General features: G+C 37.5%; 1 protein-coding gene across 1 annotated transcript in view; it reads right to left on the bottom strand.

Moving 5' to 3' along the window:
- Positions 1 to 18,389, bottom strand: part of Patronin (calmodulin-regulated spectrin-associated protein patronin) — a gene marked incomplete in the record, with an annotated part of 438,489 nt that overhangs the window by 133,721 nt on the left and 286,379 nt on the right. The window contains 1 exon segment of the mRNA XM_081769233.1: positions 13,640 to 14,543. Within this exon segment, the coding sequence (XP_081625359.1) occupies positions 13,640 to 14,543 (904 nt within the window).

The following is an 18,389-nucleotide window of genomic DNA, read 5'->3' on the forward strand; positions in this document are numbered from 1 at the left end:
CGGCTCGATCCTCTCACTAATCAAACATACCTCTAATACGAAGCAGTGTTGCAAACTTTAAGAGTTATTTTAGAAGGGTGATTATTACAGCTACAATTCATAGATCGCATAATACCAGAGCACAAGTAATGGTTTATGACGAAAGTATCTCTAAAATGGACTACTCTAATAATAAAATACAAAAAATATGTACACTATCTCAATAGTGTTAACAGAATAAAAAAAAATAGCAGTTTTATAACGAATATTTCGAACGGAATCGTTTTCAAACGAATATAACACACTTCTCATATTAAAATATTTTAAGCATAAAAACCGTAGAGCATTACAGCATATTAAACAAAATAATCATCAAAGAATCAGGCCAGGAAGAGAAAGTGATGTGAAGCTCACTAAAATGAATATCGCTTACCAATTCTCGCCGTGTCTTGTGGTTAGCGTATCGAATTGTCATGCGGCAAATCAGGTTCGAATCTTACCCAATCTATATTGTTATTATTATTATTTTCCATTCAAAGAAAAGCATTGGAGAACAATAAGGAACGTCACACACTTCGAGACATTGTCAAATACTAATATCAAACAAATACGGTTAAAATAAAGTAACAACTTCACGTGTAAGTTTCGAACAAGGTACAAAACAAAATACTTTCCCACAGTAAGAAAAACGCATTAGTGTGTTCAAATGACTTCAAACTATGAAGTAATTCACCAATGTGAAGTCTGAATGCATAAAGGTAAGTGACTGACAAGCAGAAAATTCGTTATAAACCAAAGTAACAAGTTTGCATTACGTTTATACACTTTATACTTAATTTATTTAAAAAGTATTGTAGTTGGTGATGAGTTTCAAGATATATTCGATATCGCATTAAAACCCATATCTAATCATTGTGTGATAGCAAAGGAATACTAAGGAAGTTTCAATTTTTGTACAGTGACATATTTTGGTAGGTGTTGTTAGCAAATGTTTTCATTCCACTGCCCAGTCCATGAGTCAAGAAGAAGGAAAAAATTTAAGCTTTCCCTTGATTCAGGAATGGGAAAAAGCATCCCTTAATTCTAATACTAATCAATGAGTTGGATATTTTTCCGGATGTGATACGAACAAAATTTATGTTCTGAAACAGAGCCTTTAATTATTTATTTCCTTTGTTAGGATATGTCAAGTTGGTTTCTTTACATATACAAGAAGAGTGACTATATAACGGTGAATAAGAATGTGTGTGTAATACGTTAGAGAGTTCCAAGCTTTAAGAGTAATTTGAAGCGAGATATTGCCCCAGCCTTTATTCTTGATTGGAATCCTTTACAAAATTACTGTGATGTAATTTTATATTCTGATAGCACTATTTTATCAGTCGACATATTTTTGCACTTGAAGTTACGATGGTCCTCTGGAGAACTATTTTAATCGGAAACTACCAATTTTTCTAATACATGTATCAAGATTGCAGTAATAAAACTCCAGCAAAACAGTTACTTATATAACAAGGTAGCAAAGACACTATTTGTATAATGACAATATTTTGATGTGAATAAGTGAATATGTATGAAGTTTTCTGCTGTTCTCCAGTGATTTTCTCGAATGGAAAACCAAATGTAAAAATAGTTGGTGTTATAAACCCTTACTTATTCTCGGGTATTTGCAATTTATGAGTCAATCTTATAACTCTTCAAGTTTGCGACATTGCTATGTATTAGACATATTTTGTTCACCATTATGCACTCATATACTTAATTTCATGACGTAATGTCATAATATAGTGCACATAGAGTTGGCAACACTGCATTACCTTCAGCATTGATGGTAATGCCTTTGAATAGTCTCTATAGTGAGTATGTTACCAACATTTCTTATTGATTTCTTGAATACATTTGAAATTATTTGAATTTCTTACAATTTTACCATTGCCTGTGTTAACTTCTACCAAATATTTATTGCGCCGTAACTTCATTATTTATGCGCATTAGCAGCTAAAACTTTGGAATACATTACACCTTCCGAGGGGCTATCTAAATCTCTCTTCAGATTACACACAACCCATTTTGCAGTTGGGAAGCATTAGTCTTTTGAAAAAATTCTAACATTCAATTCCCCTAACTTCCTTCCTATTTACTCGAAACAAGTAATATCATAAAAGTAGCACTTGACACTACGATACTTCCGATGTGAATTGCTCCACCCACTCACCCGCGTTATTAATAGTTTCATAAGTCTCCAAAATTTGAATGTTTCTGAATCTGTACTGTTCTTAGTAACATTGCGTTTAACATGTAATTTGAAATATATAATAACCTAACCTAACGCCATTTGAAAGAAAGAAAAAAGCTTATGCTGAGTTGGCAACATTTTTAATCTGGTGGCATTGCAGAGTATGTCTATGTCCCACTGTGAGATTTACATTTTGCAAAATTTCCGTGTTTTCCGTTAGTTTAAAAGTTACACAGGCGTTTCGAGAAAAATGGTACGTTACCAAAATAATATTCACAGTATAGAATTCAAGACACTTCAGATTAATTTTATAATATAAAGCTAATCATGAAGATTTTTACACACCAAAGCATAAGTGCTCAATATAATCCTTTTTGGACGCACGGCATATGTCTATACGATAGTCAAATTCAACCCAAACTTTAGCGAACATTTCCATTTGTGGATCCAGTGCTTAAATGGCTGCTGTTATCCGTTGTTGCAGTTCAATTACTGCAGTTGGACAGGGAGATACATAAGCGTAGTCTTTTATAAAACCCCACGAGAAAAAACTGCGCAGTGTGATTGTTCAAAAATGTTCGAACTTCCAACCTCCAGTGTGGTGGTGCCCCGTCCTGATGGAAATGAAGTCATCCGAATCGATCTCCAACATATACAGAATTTACATATTTCATGGCCTCCTCATGTCGAAAAATGAATTCTATTTATTGTAGAGGATAACGCAACTTTCCGTTGTTGAATCGTCCTCTTAACAAACAAACAAAAACTTGCCATAACCAAGTAAAACACTAATATCAGTAAAACCTCATACTTAGACGCTAAACCCCATTCTACGATTCTATATTCGTTATGTAAAAAACATACACATGGTGATCAGAAAAATGGAAACACCTGTAGTTGGCAACACATCAGATGTATGGGTTGGAAGTGGTGTCGTGGCGCCCGCAGCGCCGGACCGCTGGTGGTGGTGTGTTAGGTCAGTCTCCATACTACGTCAGGCGCAGTGGAACAGCAGTGTCCAGTGGCTGCAGCAGACGGAGGTAGTGTAAAATGGGAGACCTCTCAGATTTTCAGAGGGCAAATTGTTAGTGCGCGGTTATGTGGAGTGAGGGTGACGGCAGTGGCTACTGTGTTAGGTGTGTCGCGTGGGACAGTGTCGAAGGTGATGACGGCCTACACAACACGGGCGGAAGAAAATCATGAGTGACAGGTCACGCCGGGTATTAAAGCGCATTGTCACGCAGAACTGTCGTGCCACTGTGGAGCAAGTGACGGAGGAACTCAATCAGCACCTCCCCCACCCTGTTTCGATAATCACAGTCCGCCGCGAATTACATGACAATGATGACATGAACTTACGGGGTCGTGTTGCACGGGCCAAACCGCTCATCAGGGACCATAACGCTTTTGCACGCCGCAAATGGTGCCGCGACCATGCAACTTGGACCGTTGAGGACTGGAAACGTGTGATATGGTCGGATGAGTCATCCTTCACCCTATTCCCAACCACGGGCCGTGTTTATGTGTGGAGAACGCCCAAACAAGCTTATGATCTGCAGTGTCTCCGCCCAACTGTGAAACATGGCGGCGGCTCGGTGATGCTGTGGACCGCCATATCATGGTTTTCATTGGGTCCTGTGGTCACACTTAGCGGACGAATCACTGCCAACGATTATGTCGCAATTTTAGGAGACCACTTGCATCCTATGGTCCGGATGTTGTTCCCGGACAATGACGCCATCTTACAGGATGATAATGCACCCATTCACACAGCTGGCGTTGTTGCAGCGTGGTTTGAGGAACATCGGGAAAAAGTTCAACACCTCCCCTGGCCCGCCCAATCCCCAGATCTCAACATAATTGAACATCTGTGGTCCGTCTTGGAAACACGACTCCGGCGACGATTTCCACCTCCATCCTCTCTCACAGAACTGGCCGATGCCCTGCACGAGGAATGGTGTAAAATTCCACTTGCTACCATTCACGACCTCTATGCCTCCATCCCACGTCGCATCAAGGCTGTTTTGAAGGCGAAAGGTGGCCCGACACCATATTAATCTGGTAAGTTGCAATTTCGTTCAGGTGTTTCCAATTTGCTGATCACCATCTGTATGTTCTTTGTATAAAAAAAGTATACACTACTACTAAAATTTCATTCTTGCGTGTATGTTCACAATATGCTAACACGTAAGATGTGTACAGTGTCGTTTTTACCACAAGGCGACGATAGGCATCTGACTAGGCTCTAGGATGCCAAGTAACCGATATATACATATATATATATATATATATATATATATATATATATATATATACAGTATATATACAGGGTGACCGCGTGACTATGTTACAAAATGTAAGGGATGATTCCTGACACGGAAACAAGAAAAAAAAGTTCAAATACTCTTGTCCAACGTACATAATTTCGGAGCTACAAGGTGCCGAAAGCATGAGAAAATGACATTCAAAGCTCTATAGCTCGACTATGGTGAATGATAGAGCTAATGCGGCATGGTCACGTAAAAGACACTGAAGCTGCTGTATTTAAAAATGCTTAGGTCGAGATCGTGCAATTTGTGCACAAGGGATTCCCCAAAGGAGCGTAGGGATTCCCGGATAATCTGTCAAGAAAGATGAGTCGAAAAGGATACGGGAATAGCTGTCCCAACTGCTAGCAATAATGCGTCTGTACTAAGTCGATATCTCGAACAAGCACAAAATGGCGAACAGTTTTATACGTACCATGTGTGGTTGCATAACGCGCACTAAATAAGAGTGGGAAACATGAAAGGAAAATGTGAATAATTGGGTACAAATGGTAAATACATGATATTACGCTGTCCTATCGTTGGACAGACGCTTTTAAGAAAAGGTAATAGTCATGAAACGTACTAAAATGTTGTAAAAGGATCACACTATTAAAGTCTTTCTTCCATGTATTGTTGTCATTGAAAACAAATAAACAAAACTGAGCGAAACAATCATAATGCAAAAGAGGTTGTTTCCTAAAAACAAAAGTCACAAGAATGGGAATAATGTCTTCAATCAACATTTTAAGGATTGAATGCAGCCAAGAACATCATCAATTACCTGTAAACGAGACAAATCTCCCAATTATCCTACAATAGGTGATGGACATGGCGTCCCTCTACTTCAACACAGGCGTTACAGCGTCGCAGTAAGTTCTGACGCATCCGCTGTAACAACCCAGGATCTGTTCTTATAGTATCACAGGCAGCGAGTATTCGTGCTAATAGTTCTTCTGCGTTGTCTATAGGCGTTCCATAGACAAGTGTTTTGACATGACCCCACAAGAAAATATCAAGTGGAAGCAAATCTGGGGAACGTGCAGGCCAATTACAAGGACCGCCTCTTCCAATCCATCTGTCACGAAACGTTTGATTCAAATACTCTCGAGCACTAGCTCAAAAGTGGGCTGGGGCGCCATCATGTTGAAACCACATCCGTTGACGAACACCGAAAAGGACATCCTCTAATAACTCTGGAAGTATGTCTCGCAGGAATCTCGTATACACTGGTGCAGTTAATCGTGGTGGTAGTAAATATGGACCTATTATCTGATCACTGATAATACCCGCCCACATATTTATGGCGAATCAGTCTTTATGGCCCCTTTCCACAATTGCATAAGGATTTTCGTCTGCCCATACATGACTATTGTGACTATTAAATATCCCGTCTTTCGTAAAACAAGCTTCGTCGGTGAAAAGCACGTAGGAAGCAAACTACGGATCAATTACAGAGCGTTGGAGAAACCACTCACAAAACCGAACGAGAGGTTGAAAGTCAGTTGGACGTAAGGCCTGAACCCTCTGCGGATGACAGGGGTGTAACTGTTGCTCGTGTACTACTTTCCAAACTGTATCTTGTGCTACTCCCCTTTCACGTGCTACTTTCCGGGTACTTACTGTTGGGTCTTGGGCGAAACGATCAAGCACTTGTTCTTCAAAGTCCGGAGTCCTTGTGGTTTTTCGTCTTCCTTGGTCGTAGTATTGAGGTTGTAAATTACCCGTGTCTCGTAAGCGTTGAAAAAGTCTGGCAAACATAGTATGGACTGGATGTCTTCTTTGTGGATACTTCAGTCGATATAACCTATCAGCTTCTCGACTGTTGCCATTTGCTTGACCGTATACAAATATCATGTCCGCAAGTTCTGCTATCGAATACTCCATTTGATCTCACATTCGAACAAGCAAAGCACAAACTGCACTAAGGAACTCGTACGCTACGAACAAACCACATGAAGAATGACCTTCCACCTTCCACAACGCCTTCTAGTAGGGTTGTCTTATACTTTCCTTACCTTCGATTGTTTTCTCCGACAGAAGGAAGAACAAATGCTTGTGATCGAACCTGCAAACTGTGGCGTACTTCAGGTGATAACACCGTCTGTGAAAACAAAATATCTTCAAAACGATAACAATATGGCAACATGTTAGGCATTCTAGACAAAATCTCGGAATCAGTCCTGCAAAACAGCGGAAGCAGCGACTAAAACAAACGTCCTGATAAATTGTTTTTCCCTGTTCTTTTTCAATGTTCCGGTAACGCACATTACGGCTAATGATAAGAAACGGATATTTTACTGTTGTTTTCTGGCTGTGGTCAAATTAACATGGGATGGCGGAAAGACCCCCTCTCGTAAAAAGTATCCTCGGCTCGTATCATCAAATAAAATAAGATTTCTGCCTGGAAGAAAGCACCCATATCCCCCGGTTTTTCCCCTTAGTTTTACTTGCTTTCAATGACAAAACTACATGGAAGAAAGACTTTAATAGTATGATCCTTTTACAACATTTTAGTGCGTTTCATGACTTACTTTTTCTTAAAAGCATCTGTTCAATGATAGGACAGCGTAATATCATGTATTTACCATTTGTATCAAATTATTCACATTTTCCTTTCATGTTTCCCACTCTTATTTAGTGCGCGTTATGCAACCACACATGACACGTTTAAAACTGTTCGCCATTTTGTGCTTGTGCGAGATATCGACTTAGTACAGACGCATTATTGCTAGCAGTTGGGACAGCTATTCCCGTATCTTTTTCGACCCATCTTTCTTGACAGATTATCCGGGAATCCCTACGCTCCTTTGGGGAATCCCTTGTGCACGAATTGCACGATCTCGACCTAAGCATTTTTGAATACAGCAGCTTCGGTGTCTTTTACGTGACCATGCCGCATTAGCTCTATCATTCACCATAGTCGAGCTATAGAGCTTTGAATGTCATTTTCCCACGCTTTCGGCACTTTGTAGCTCCGAAATTATGTACATTGGACAAAAGTTTATTTGAACTTTTTTTCTTGTTTCCGTGTCAGGAATCATACCTTACATTTTGCAACATAGTCACGCGGTCACCCTGTATATATAAAGTTTAAATTCATCCCAATGGTTTGTTTTTGTTCATAGTTGAAAATTTGCGTGTGTGTAAGATAAACTACTAACTTCTTATTTCTTGGTCAAGAATGTAAATGTACGAGTTGTGGTGGTTTCGTTATTTTCCTCTTCTGGCTCTCCTTACAGCTACAGTGAGATTTCAGACATAAATACTCTTAAAATACTACCCAAAACACTTAGAAGAATTTTTTGTGGATAAATGTGTCCATTTCCAACCTCATCTGAACTCCCTGAATGTAAATCAGGCTGGGAGTGCAAATACTGTCACTAGGAGAACAGAAAAAGTACGAAAACCCAATAAGGAAACTATGCTTCATCTGAATCCACAAGTGGTGGAAGTGGAGTTTCATTAATCAATCAAAATGAAGAAAATCGCTCTCGAACTATCAAAACTGATGTAAGAGAAGAATGGCATTGCTTTTCGGTGATCCTGTGCATGGCTGCTTCAAACGTATCTGGTAAACAGTTTTTCTCAGTTTTAAGAGTGAAACATTATTTAAGATCGACATAAACAGAAGACTATTTGAACGACCTAGCAAATTTGTGCATTCAAAACGAAATTACATTGGTTTTGATTTATTTATTTGTTTATTTATTTAGAAAGAAGGTAAGACGCAAGTTGCTATTTCAACTTTGAGATTGAGATTTGAAATGTGATGATTAAACTCTAAGTATGTTAATTAAATATGTCTTTTACATTTAAAACTGAGATTTTTTTTTTTCCTTAGGCTACTATACTATAATTATAGGAAAATTAATTATAATCTGGTATTTATACGTAGAACAATGAAAAATGTTACTGTGAAACAAATGCTTAGATTAAAATCTACTCGGCTACGAACAAAACATCCTTTTCAAAGGGAGCGTTAAATCTGTACTTTACCTAGAGGAGCAAATTACTTAAAACGCCCCTAATTCACTCTTAATAAAGAAGTTCGTGGTTATAATACGAGACAAAAATGATATTGATTAAAATAGTACGAATACAAGAATATTATAGTTTAAACACAATGCTAAATGCTATATCATTTTAACGTACAATAGATATGTGAAAGATCTGTAACAAGATGAGTGAAGAATATTAACCAACCCCGTAAATACTTCTGCAATAAACATGAAGAAACAACATAAGCTGTAAATACGAAAAGGGGTTAAGATGAAAAACATTAACACAAAAATATATTGAGACAATCTTAACATTTTAAACATTCATTATTCCTCATTATAAATCATAGGGAGTTTGGACAATACTAATTTCCATGACAAAATTAGCAAATACAAATTGTAAGAAATATTGAAATATAGTAACCTTTATTTCCAGTTTGAATTTGAAATTTAAATCGGAATTTGAATCTCGATACTCACTGGTATATTTACTCAATACATTACCCACTTACATTAGAATACTTGCAAGATCTTCCTATAATGGGGTAGGGAGTAAGATTTATGACACACGAATAATCAGAAAAACAACTCGAGTTGAAGTATGTACAAATACTTTTCAGAAGATTTAATAATCACTTTTTACTTCTCGCACTTAAGCAGTGTTCTTTCCTTTAAGTGTTTCGCTTGTAAAATCAGAGAATTTTCAAATTGTGAAATGTCAGTATATTGTGTTTGGAAGTACTTCTTTATGTTAAAATTGAAAAAAAAAAAAAAAAAAAAAAATGCCTTTTTTCTTTTTACAAAATGTAAAAGGGATAGTTTATTCACGAGGGTGAGTCTCCGACAATTCAATCAACTCCCTCATACTCACTCCTTTTCCTTCGTATATTCGAAAAGGAAGGAGAAAATATAGAAATTTCCTTCTTCTCCCCTCATAACTTCATGCAACTATTCCGGGGAGAAGAGATGGGCATTCATCCTGTTCTTCTATTGTCTTCTCTCAAACTCACTCACTCTGTGTTCACTTCATAGGGGGCCCCTCGAAGTGTATACACGAAAAAGGGAGATGAATGCCAATCTCTTATCGAAATTCTTCTGCCCATTCTTCTTCTGCCCATTTTCTTCGAATGAAAACTGTGAGGAGAAAGGGAGGAACTTACAAAGAAAGGAGAATAGGGGAAGACAACTTCCATCCCATTCTTCCTTTTCCCTTTCCTGAATTAAGGGAGACGATGACGATATAGGAATGGTAGAATGAAGAAAATGGGAGGAAAAGAGAGGAAAGAGAAGCTTCAAAACGTTCCACCAAGCCGAAGGAGAAAAGGAAGAGGGACAGAACAGTGGAAAGGCCTATCAGGGTCTAAGATTCTGACGCCTCTTTTCCCATTCTTGCACTACGAGAATTCCCTTTTTCCCTTTCCAAAAAACGCGAGTTGGACTCCTTCCATGCCTCTTTCTCCCTACCCCTATTAAATAGCCTCTTTCAGTTCAACAGCGAAAGAAATCGTTCGAAAGGCCTTTTCAATGCGGAAGAAGGGGTTGAAATGAGGGAAGAGGAGAGAAGACTACAATCTTTGTTAGCTAGAGTCTCTTTCTTTTCTTGGTACCTGGCCAGAAGGCAGAAGGTTTCAGTTTTGTTTCTCTCCTTTTCATCGATACATTTCTTCCCACAAATTACCACCTATCCTGTTTTGAAACGTGGAGAGAAGAGGGTGGACACGAGTTCGCATCCTCCCTCTCTTTCCTGCAACGATATCCTCTAGCACGTCTGAAAGTTGGAAAAAGCACAGAAACTATCTTGTATATTTCAGCTGGGAGAGAGAAGTCATCCATGCAAGAGGGTTGTACACTTTTTTTTTTTTTTGTTTGTTTTTTTGTAAAGGCCTGTCACAGGGGAAGCAAGGGAAGAGAGAGAGAAAGAGAGAGAGAAAACCAACCGATTACATCTTCCTCCAATATCTCTTCTATCTTACTATCCATTTCCTATTTCCTATTATTATTCTTTCCTTCACTTTTTTAGTAAAGCGAGGGAGCAGGAGGGAGAGTTACTTCTGGTCTGGGAGGGTAGTCCCCGAGGCAGACATTTTTCTGCCTGCCTTTTTACTTCCCTTCGTAGAGAAGAGGTGAGAAAAATCTCTCTCTTTAGAGAAGCCTTCCTCCCAATGAGAGAGAAAGCGGAGGAACTTCGAGGACCCCCTCCCCCCCCCAAAAAAAAAACACTGAAGAATGGAAGAAAGAAGTCTCTGATTACAAGCAAGAAATTAACCGGAAGCCTTGGGAGGGGACGGGAGAACCTTGAGGAAACAAGAGAAAAAGATTTAACAATTGAATAGGAGAGAAGGTCAACCTGTAAGGCTAATCAACAAGGTGACACAATCAGCAATAAGAAAATTGAAGGAATAGTTTTCTCATAAATCCCACCTCCATTCCACGCACGAATGATATTCCTCGACCTCTCCGCGACGTAGGCATTAGCAAGACGAGAAGCACCTTTTAAAATGTGACCGAGAATTTCTCTTCAAATTAGATAAAAGTTTCAAAAAATATTTTTATCAACATGGAAATGGAAAAGAGAAAGAACAGATTGTGTTTATCATCAAAACACTACTAGAATTTTTATTACTTTTTTTTTCTGGAACAAGACACTTTAATAAATAATGAGAACTGCTCGTACTCAATTTAGAATTTTTCAAAAAGGCTCATGTAAGTAGGCGATGTATTATTGAGAAACGTACCAGTGACTATCGAAATAATTTAAATTTCGAATTCAAACTGGATACGTAGGTCAGCACAATTTTATTCATTTATATGTATCCTATAGCTTCCGGAAGTACATATTTTGTTTTCTCTTCTGTGATGTTCAATTATTTTTGTAACTTGTTTATTTTATTTGAATTGCCTTGTATTCAAAGCAATGGCAGTCTGCTACAGGATGCTGAACGTGGTATTTTATGCAGTAGGAGGTCGAACGTACTACTGTACCACACAGTATTTCTCCTTTCCCTTAATAAACTTCTTTATTTCAAACTATATTTACCTTATTTAGACGACTAATAGGCGGTGGAAGTTCATAATTCATTATACCTTAGATTGTTCTACTACTATATTTTTGCTGCATTGCAATTATTATGTTCGGAGTTCGTTGTCTGTTTCCGCGTCACAATTCTCAATGATGGATAGATTTCTTATCTTGTACAGTCCGCAGCAAAAAACCTGCAACATAAGTATGTAAGTTTGTGAAACGACGAAGTCTTTTGCTCCAAAATAAGTGTGCAGAGGAGGATGGTGTATTTCTCCTGGCGTGATTCGTGCCACTTAGAAGTTATGTTGATTTCCTGCGCTGTTAGGCGTAGTTTCACAAACTTACTTGCTCATGTTGTAGGTTTTTTGCTGCGCATTGTACAATCATTCGTAGATCAAAGAATAAGAAACCACAGAGTTAGATGCCTGGAATATATGTTTCTACTGTCTAACCATTATTGCAATTCCTGAGTTCCTTATATAATTGTCCCCTTCTATTTCTTTATGTGCATGTCGAGACAACTCTTTAGCTGTTTTTAACTATCAATATATACAACTTTAATAAAATAATCCTCCTCCTTATCTATCAAGCAGTCGAATGTAACGCAGATACGGCTGCATGTTAACGAGGATTGTTAAAAAGAACGGCAGAGCTAACGCTGCATAACTCACTGCAGAAATTAATCAGCATTTAGAACAGTTTCTCTAAAATTAGTCTGTTAAGAGCTGTATAACCTCAATATCTTCAGTCAGTTTGCGATTACGAAACTTCTGATTACGGTAGCATGAAAAAAGAAAGTACCGAACCGTCGATGACTGGAAGAGACTAACATAGTCTGATGTCATCCTCGCCCTTATTTTCATCAACAGATTGGATTCGTGTGTGGCGGACGTCCAAAAGAGAATATTCTCCAGATTACCTACATCCTATCATTATTAAACTAGTGGTGTCTTTGCGAGGATGTGGGCCGCAATTTTATGATACTCTGTTGGTTCTATTACTACTCTCAAAGAACAAACTACTGTCAGTGATTATATGAACACTTCCCATGATTCTATAATACAAATGCGTTCCCATAAAACAACAGTCTTCCACAATTACAATACACGAATACACGTGAAATGTTCAGGTGTGGTTTAGTAAATATCAGGATTAATTTCAGCACTTTAGCTGGCCCAGCCAACTCCCTTGATCCGAACATTACTGAACATTTATTGTCAGATTTACAGCAGCAAGTTCTACGCAATTTCCACCGCTCAATAGAATGTCGCAATGATAAAAATGGTCCACCATTCAAGAACAAATTCGTCAGTTATTTGTCTCAATTTCGCTATGATCGCAAGTTGTATTGCGGGCTGAAGTTGGTCGAACTTTCCTATAGTCCCAAACAGGCACAAAACCATTGTCTTGATTACTTGCTACGTTCTACAGAGTTCCTACACGTCTTGTCTTTGTAAGATTTGCTTCTTGTACAGATTTTATCCTATTTCTCTGATTCCCCCTAACTATAATCCATTTTCTTGTACCAGTCTCAATTACTATCATCTTGAAAATGTCTATTATAGTACTAAAGAAGAGTAAGTATTCGTAACGCATATAGTGATGTTTTCTTCTCTCCCCCCCCCCCCCTTCTTTAGGAGTGCAAATTCATAATGAACTTTAAATGGAGGCATCTGTGCGAAAAATAAAAAGGAAACGAAGAAAACAACAGTAAGATTATTCTCAAATATGAAAAAAACATGAAAGAATAAACAAAACAGCTTCCAGTGAATTTTTCTTCCATAATGATACATTTCATGTAAGTTGGTATCTGTATTTAGTTTGAAGATTCAATTAACTATAGAGAAACGAACTATATTACCATATTAAATGTTCTGCAGTAATTTCTTACTATACAATTGCCAATTATAATAACTATTTATAAATAATTCGATTATGCGATAGGTCATGTTGAAATGTTAAAAATTATCAATTAACACTACATGTTCTATTTTAAAATATATTGATTACACTTATTTGTTATAAGCTATTAATTTTCTTTGGAAATAAAGACCGGCAACATTAGTCAAATTATTTGAAATTAATTATACTGTACCTTCTTTGGAGAAGATTTCCTCACTCTCAATTGCGGTTTGGGCCTCTTTGGTGCTACATCATCATCAAAAGATATATAAAATCCCTTATCAGCATTGATGCCATCTTTCAATTGTTCTGTTTTTAAGTCTGTTTTGTCGGAAGGAACTTCTGCTACATTTTTTATACTTGACTGTTCGGAAGACACTTGGAATGTCCTGTTTATTCCGGGTCTTGTAGGGGAAGGTATTCTATACGTTCTACTACCGGAAGTAATTTGCAGCCTTTGTATACCTTGCAAAAGCGCTTCCTCATCCTTTTTTTGATTCGGCATATCAATGAAGGAAATACTTTGAGGTTCCATATCGTCAACTGGAGGCGTCGGAATTGGAGCGTGCATTACACCAATACCAGAAGACTGTCTGGATGCGGTTTGTTGATTTGTTCCTTTGCACTGTGTAGGCACAGTCCTTTCACTACTCTGCACTGGATACTGAACTGAATGTCCTGAATTTTCGGCTTCAACCATCAACTGATTTATTCTGTGTATATTTTTATGTTGTGGAGACGCGGATACATTCAACATTGAAGGAGGAGTTGATGTAGAAGTTTGTGGGTACATTGGCGGAGAATGTGTACTCCCAGGTTGGAGCTGAAATGGCATATGCTGTACACTAGGACCAGAATATCCAATATTGTTCACCATTTGATTAGGTGCTGGTGCGTATTCTTGTTGGAACAAGGCACTCTCCATTCCCATGCTATGATGCTGAGTCCCTTGATCACCATTCTGATGTCTCATATCTGCAACTTGTACGTGTGGTGAATAACCAATTGACTTGTCGGACTGAGGATGCAGCACAAATCCACCTTGCTGGCTAGTATAGATGTGTTGAGGAAATTTCTGATTTATTGATTGATTGCGACTGCAAAGAAACGAGATTTTATTAATAATAACATTAAGTTAGGAAAAAGATTTAATTTTTACGATACCTTGATGGACATACAAGCAGAAATACTTCAGCAAGTATTTCGTATCAAATACTATACTGTGCCGGCAAAAACAAAGAACGAACAAAATTATATGGATGGAAAAGCAATAAGAAACTGTTAAGAAGAACAGACAGAAAATAGTTTTAAAAAAGGAAAAAAGAAACGTCTACAGACATTTAATACCAAACTGTCTTACTAGGGATACCGTAGAAAACAACATAGGAAAGGGATGAAGTTTTCACTTGGCAAATGGTAAGAGTAGTAATTATTATCTAAACGAAAAAATCAGCGAAGAATCGTAGAAGGTGAAAGCTTGCTTTCTGTCACTGATGATGAAGAAATATTATTATTAGTAATAATAATAATAATAATAATAATAATAATAATAATAATAATAATAATAATAATAATAATAATAATAATAATAATAATGAATGTAGTACTAAAAGAAGAAAATGGGAAAATAACTACTGCTATGTTATTCAAGAGAACTCCAAAGTCTAATTTTCAAACGTTATCGAAGTTGAAATGCATTGATATTTACTAAATTAGCTATTCTTGAACATTTCGTCAATATATTTTTCACAATGCTGAATTAGTTTTTATTTTTATTTATATTTTTGTACGAAAATAATATCAAATCAATTCATTCTATCGTAAGTGCTTAAAGATGAGTAAATGGACAGTTGGTTCACCGCATGAACAAACAATATAACTTGTTACAAAGATATAGAAATTTACTGTCTCCTTTAATGAACACGAGTCTCCTCAAATCTGTGCAGATTTTCTGTTTGTATTCTCTTATGATAGCAGTAGTTTTATTTGGAGTACGTTCTACGAGAAACTAATCTTCTCGAGACCGAAATAACTCATCTGAAGAAAGGAACTGTCGGTATGTTTTGATTTTGATGACTTGATAAGCAACAAAAGATGGTTTCTAAGACGAATACAAAAAGGAAGTGAGGATACTGGATATCATATGCTAGTGATTTTAAGAACTATTAAAAATATTTTTGTGATTCTTCTTCCTTATATTTTCTCCTAACATTATCTGAATCCGCAAACCTAATTCTCAACAGACTTAATTTTACATCATATGAACTCAATTATGGTATTAAATTTATCCTTTATACAAACTTACAAGCAGTAAGAAAAGTTACATTATTCCAGAAATGAGCTTAGAGTTGATATGGTGCTACGCATATTCGAGCACAATGTTATACTCCGTATTAACTACAATAGGGTCAAGTGCAGTACTTAAATGATTCCTTCTTGTACTTCTCTTTCTCCGAACTATCGGTCCTCATCTGCGGCTTTGTTCAGAAAAATGAAAAGTAAGATACAGAAGTGAATCATGGAAAAAAGAGAAGGAAATACTGTAACTGATCCACTGAACTTGCTCTTAGATTAAACTTCACACTGAACTTAATTAAGACTTGCTCTTAGATTTAATTTTACGCATGGTATTCGGATCTGTCAATAACCTTTATAAAGTTGTCAGGCTCTCATCTAGCAATTCTCAAGAAAGAACATTACCATTCTCAAGAAAGAACATTACCTAATACCGAGTAAAACACTAACAGAACCTCACCTAGAAAGCTCCTACGTTTTCATTCGAACAAACTGAAGTTGTTGCTTATCTAAGATATTCCATCCTGTCGTTATCAGTGATGCTCGATATGATGGTCACAAGAATAAACCACTGTACGATATTGCAGTTTCCACTGCAGCTGTATCAGGGGAACTGTCTCACTTCTACTTGCAGACTTTCCAGAGACACTTTACCCTGCAAATCTGACGTAGTAAAAGGCCCTGTTTGAGAAGTTCAAAAACTCAGTAATCCACTGGAATAGCATATGGATTGTTTTTAACAGGAATATCCTACAACAGAATAGCATGAATACCAGTTGAAGCTGACATGCGGGTAGAAGGCCACAGATGTTAAGCCATGTGACTTAAAACTATTTTTGAAGAGGTTGTGGCGGAAGCCTGATTATACTGCTAAGAGCGATCTGTTCTATCATTAAGCCATTGTTCTGATATTTTTCTACTATACGGGAAATGCTAAAGTTTCCTTTGGAAAGAGCCATGACGTATCCTTCCCAAAAACTCTCTCTTTTCCTGCTGTATTTTGCCCATTTTTACTCTCCTACTCAAAAGCTGATACATGATACAGCATATATGCTGGATTTGCTGAGACTGATACATGCGTGCATACAGTTTTGTTACCTGTGAAATTCGGTTTGACAGCTCTGTAGAGTAAGTCAAAACTGCAAATGGTTTTGTGAACCCCAGATGAAAAATCAGAATTAACGAAGTAACATTTACATCCCCTTAATTCTACAATATTTTTACATGAAATCCAAAGAGTGCTAATGTATTTGATTATTTATTTAACTTGAAAGTCCTGGTATTTAGGTCAGCATGACGAGGATGAAATCGATCTTGTGAGCAGAACATTTTCTGCGTTAAGGGAAAAGCTACTGTAGTAATATAACTAATGACCCTGTCTGTTGTAAGCAAAAGTCGTTTTCCCGCAAGTTGGCACCACGGAACGGGCTGTATTTCTGTTATATCACGCGTATCGTCAACAACTGAGATGTTCTTGAGCTGTCCCTCATGGGATGTGAATATAACTGACAACGGTTGCAACCTGGTTCTGTGGAAAAAGAGTGAAATATTAAGAGAAATTGTGAATCAGTCATGAGTATGTTGAAATGATACTTCTAGCAAAGAAATATTTTATTGAATGCAACTTATCAGGGACGAGAGTGCGACAAGTATTCAATCTATAGAGCCAACAAATATCCTGAATTACGACCTTCATCGAAAAAATTTACATTATTAAACACCCCGAACATGTTACCCTTGCACAGCTGCATCAATGAAACAGAAATGGGGAAGGCAATTACTACATCATAACGAAAGAGGAAGGTCTATACTTAATATTTAACGGATAGAACATAACTTCATCACCTACAAAAGCAAGAACGTAAACGGGAACTAGTGATACAGTTAAGTCTTTCTTCCCTTAAAAGCAACAAACGATGAAACGGTAGGAATGGTTTTCACATAGCGAAAACATTTGTGACAAGTACTGTGACCAGCTTTATTGTCATACTGTAGTTGGAGAATTCAACAGAGATGGTAGGGGAAATCGGCATAAACATTTTCATAAACGGCATAAACATTTTCATAAACGAAATGAACATTTTCATGTTATGCCATAACAGCAGTCTCTAACGGCAGCCAGACACTTTTCCAGCACTCAGCCAATGATTGGATCTCAGCTAACGAGAAAGGTCTGGAATATACGATGTGAAGTCCTCAATCGCACGAGGCATGGTCCCGTTATAAGGGAACTTCCTTCCTGCTAAGAAGTGATCGGGATGATAGAAAAAAAAAAAAAAAAAAAAAGGTCGGTGATGGGAGAAACGTAAGAATAATAAGGTGGATGAGAAAAGGTTTCCCACTGTAACTCACTAAGAGTCTGCAACATACTTTGAGCGAATTGTCGTGCAATGTAAGGACACCACATCTACTGACTATTGCTGGATGGTGGAGGTTATGCACTCCAGCAGTGTAAAGACCATCAATGATGATTTCACCTGGATGGAGAAAGACATGATAGATTATCCCATCATAAACCACTACAGCAGCAACACCTTATGCAGATGAAGGGATGGGTTTGGAAACCACTCTGGACGTTGATCACGACTCAAACACTGCCCTGACTGTTTAGAATTGTCGTGATCCATTTTTCATCAGAAGTGACAACC

The sequence above is a fragment of the Thermobia domestica genome, chromosome 8 (assembly GCF_964235325.1).
Source record: "Thermobia domestica chromosome 8, izTheDome1.hap1.1, whole genome shotgun sequence".
Taxonomy (NCBI): Eukaryota; Metazoa; Arthropoda; class Insecta; order Zygentoma; family Lepismatidae; genus Thermobia; species Thermobia domestica.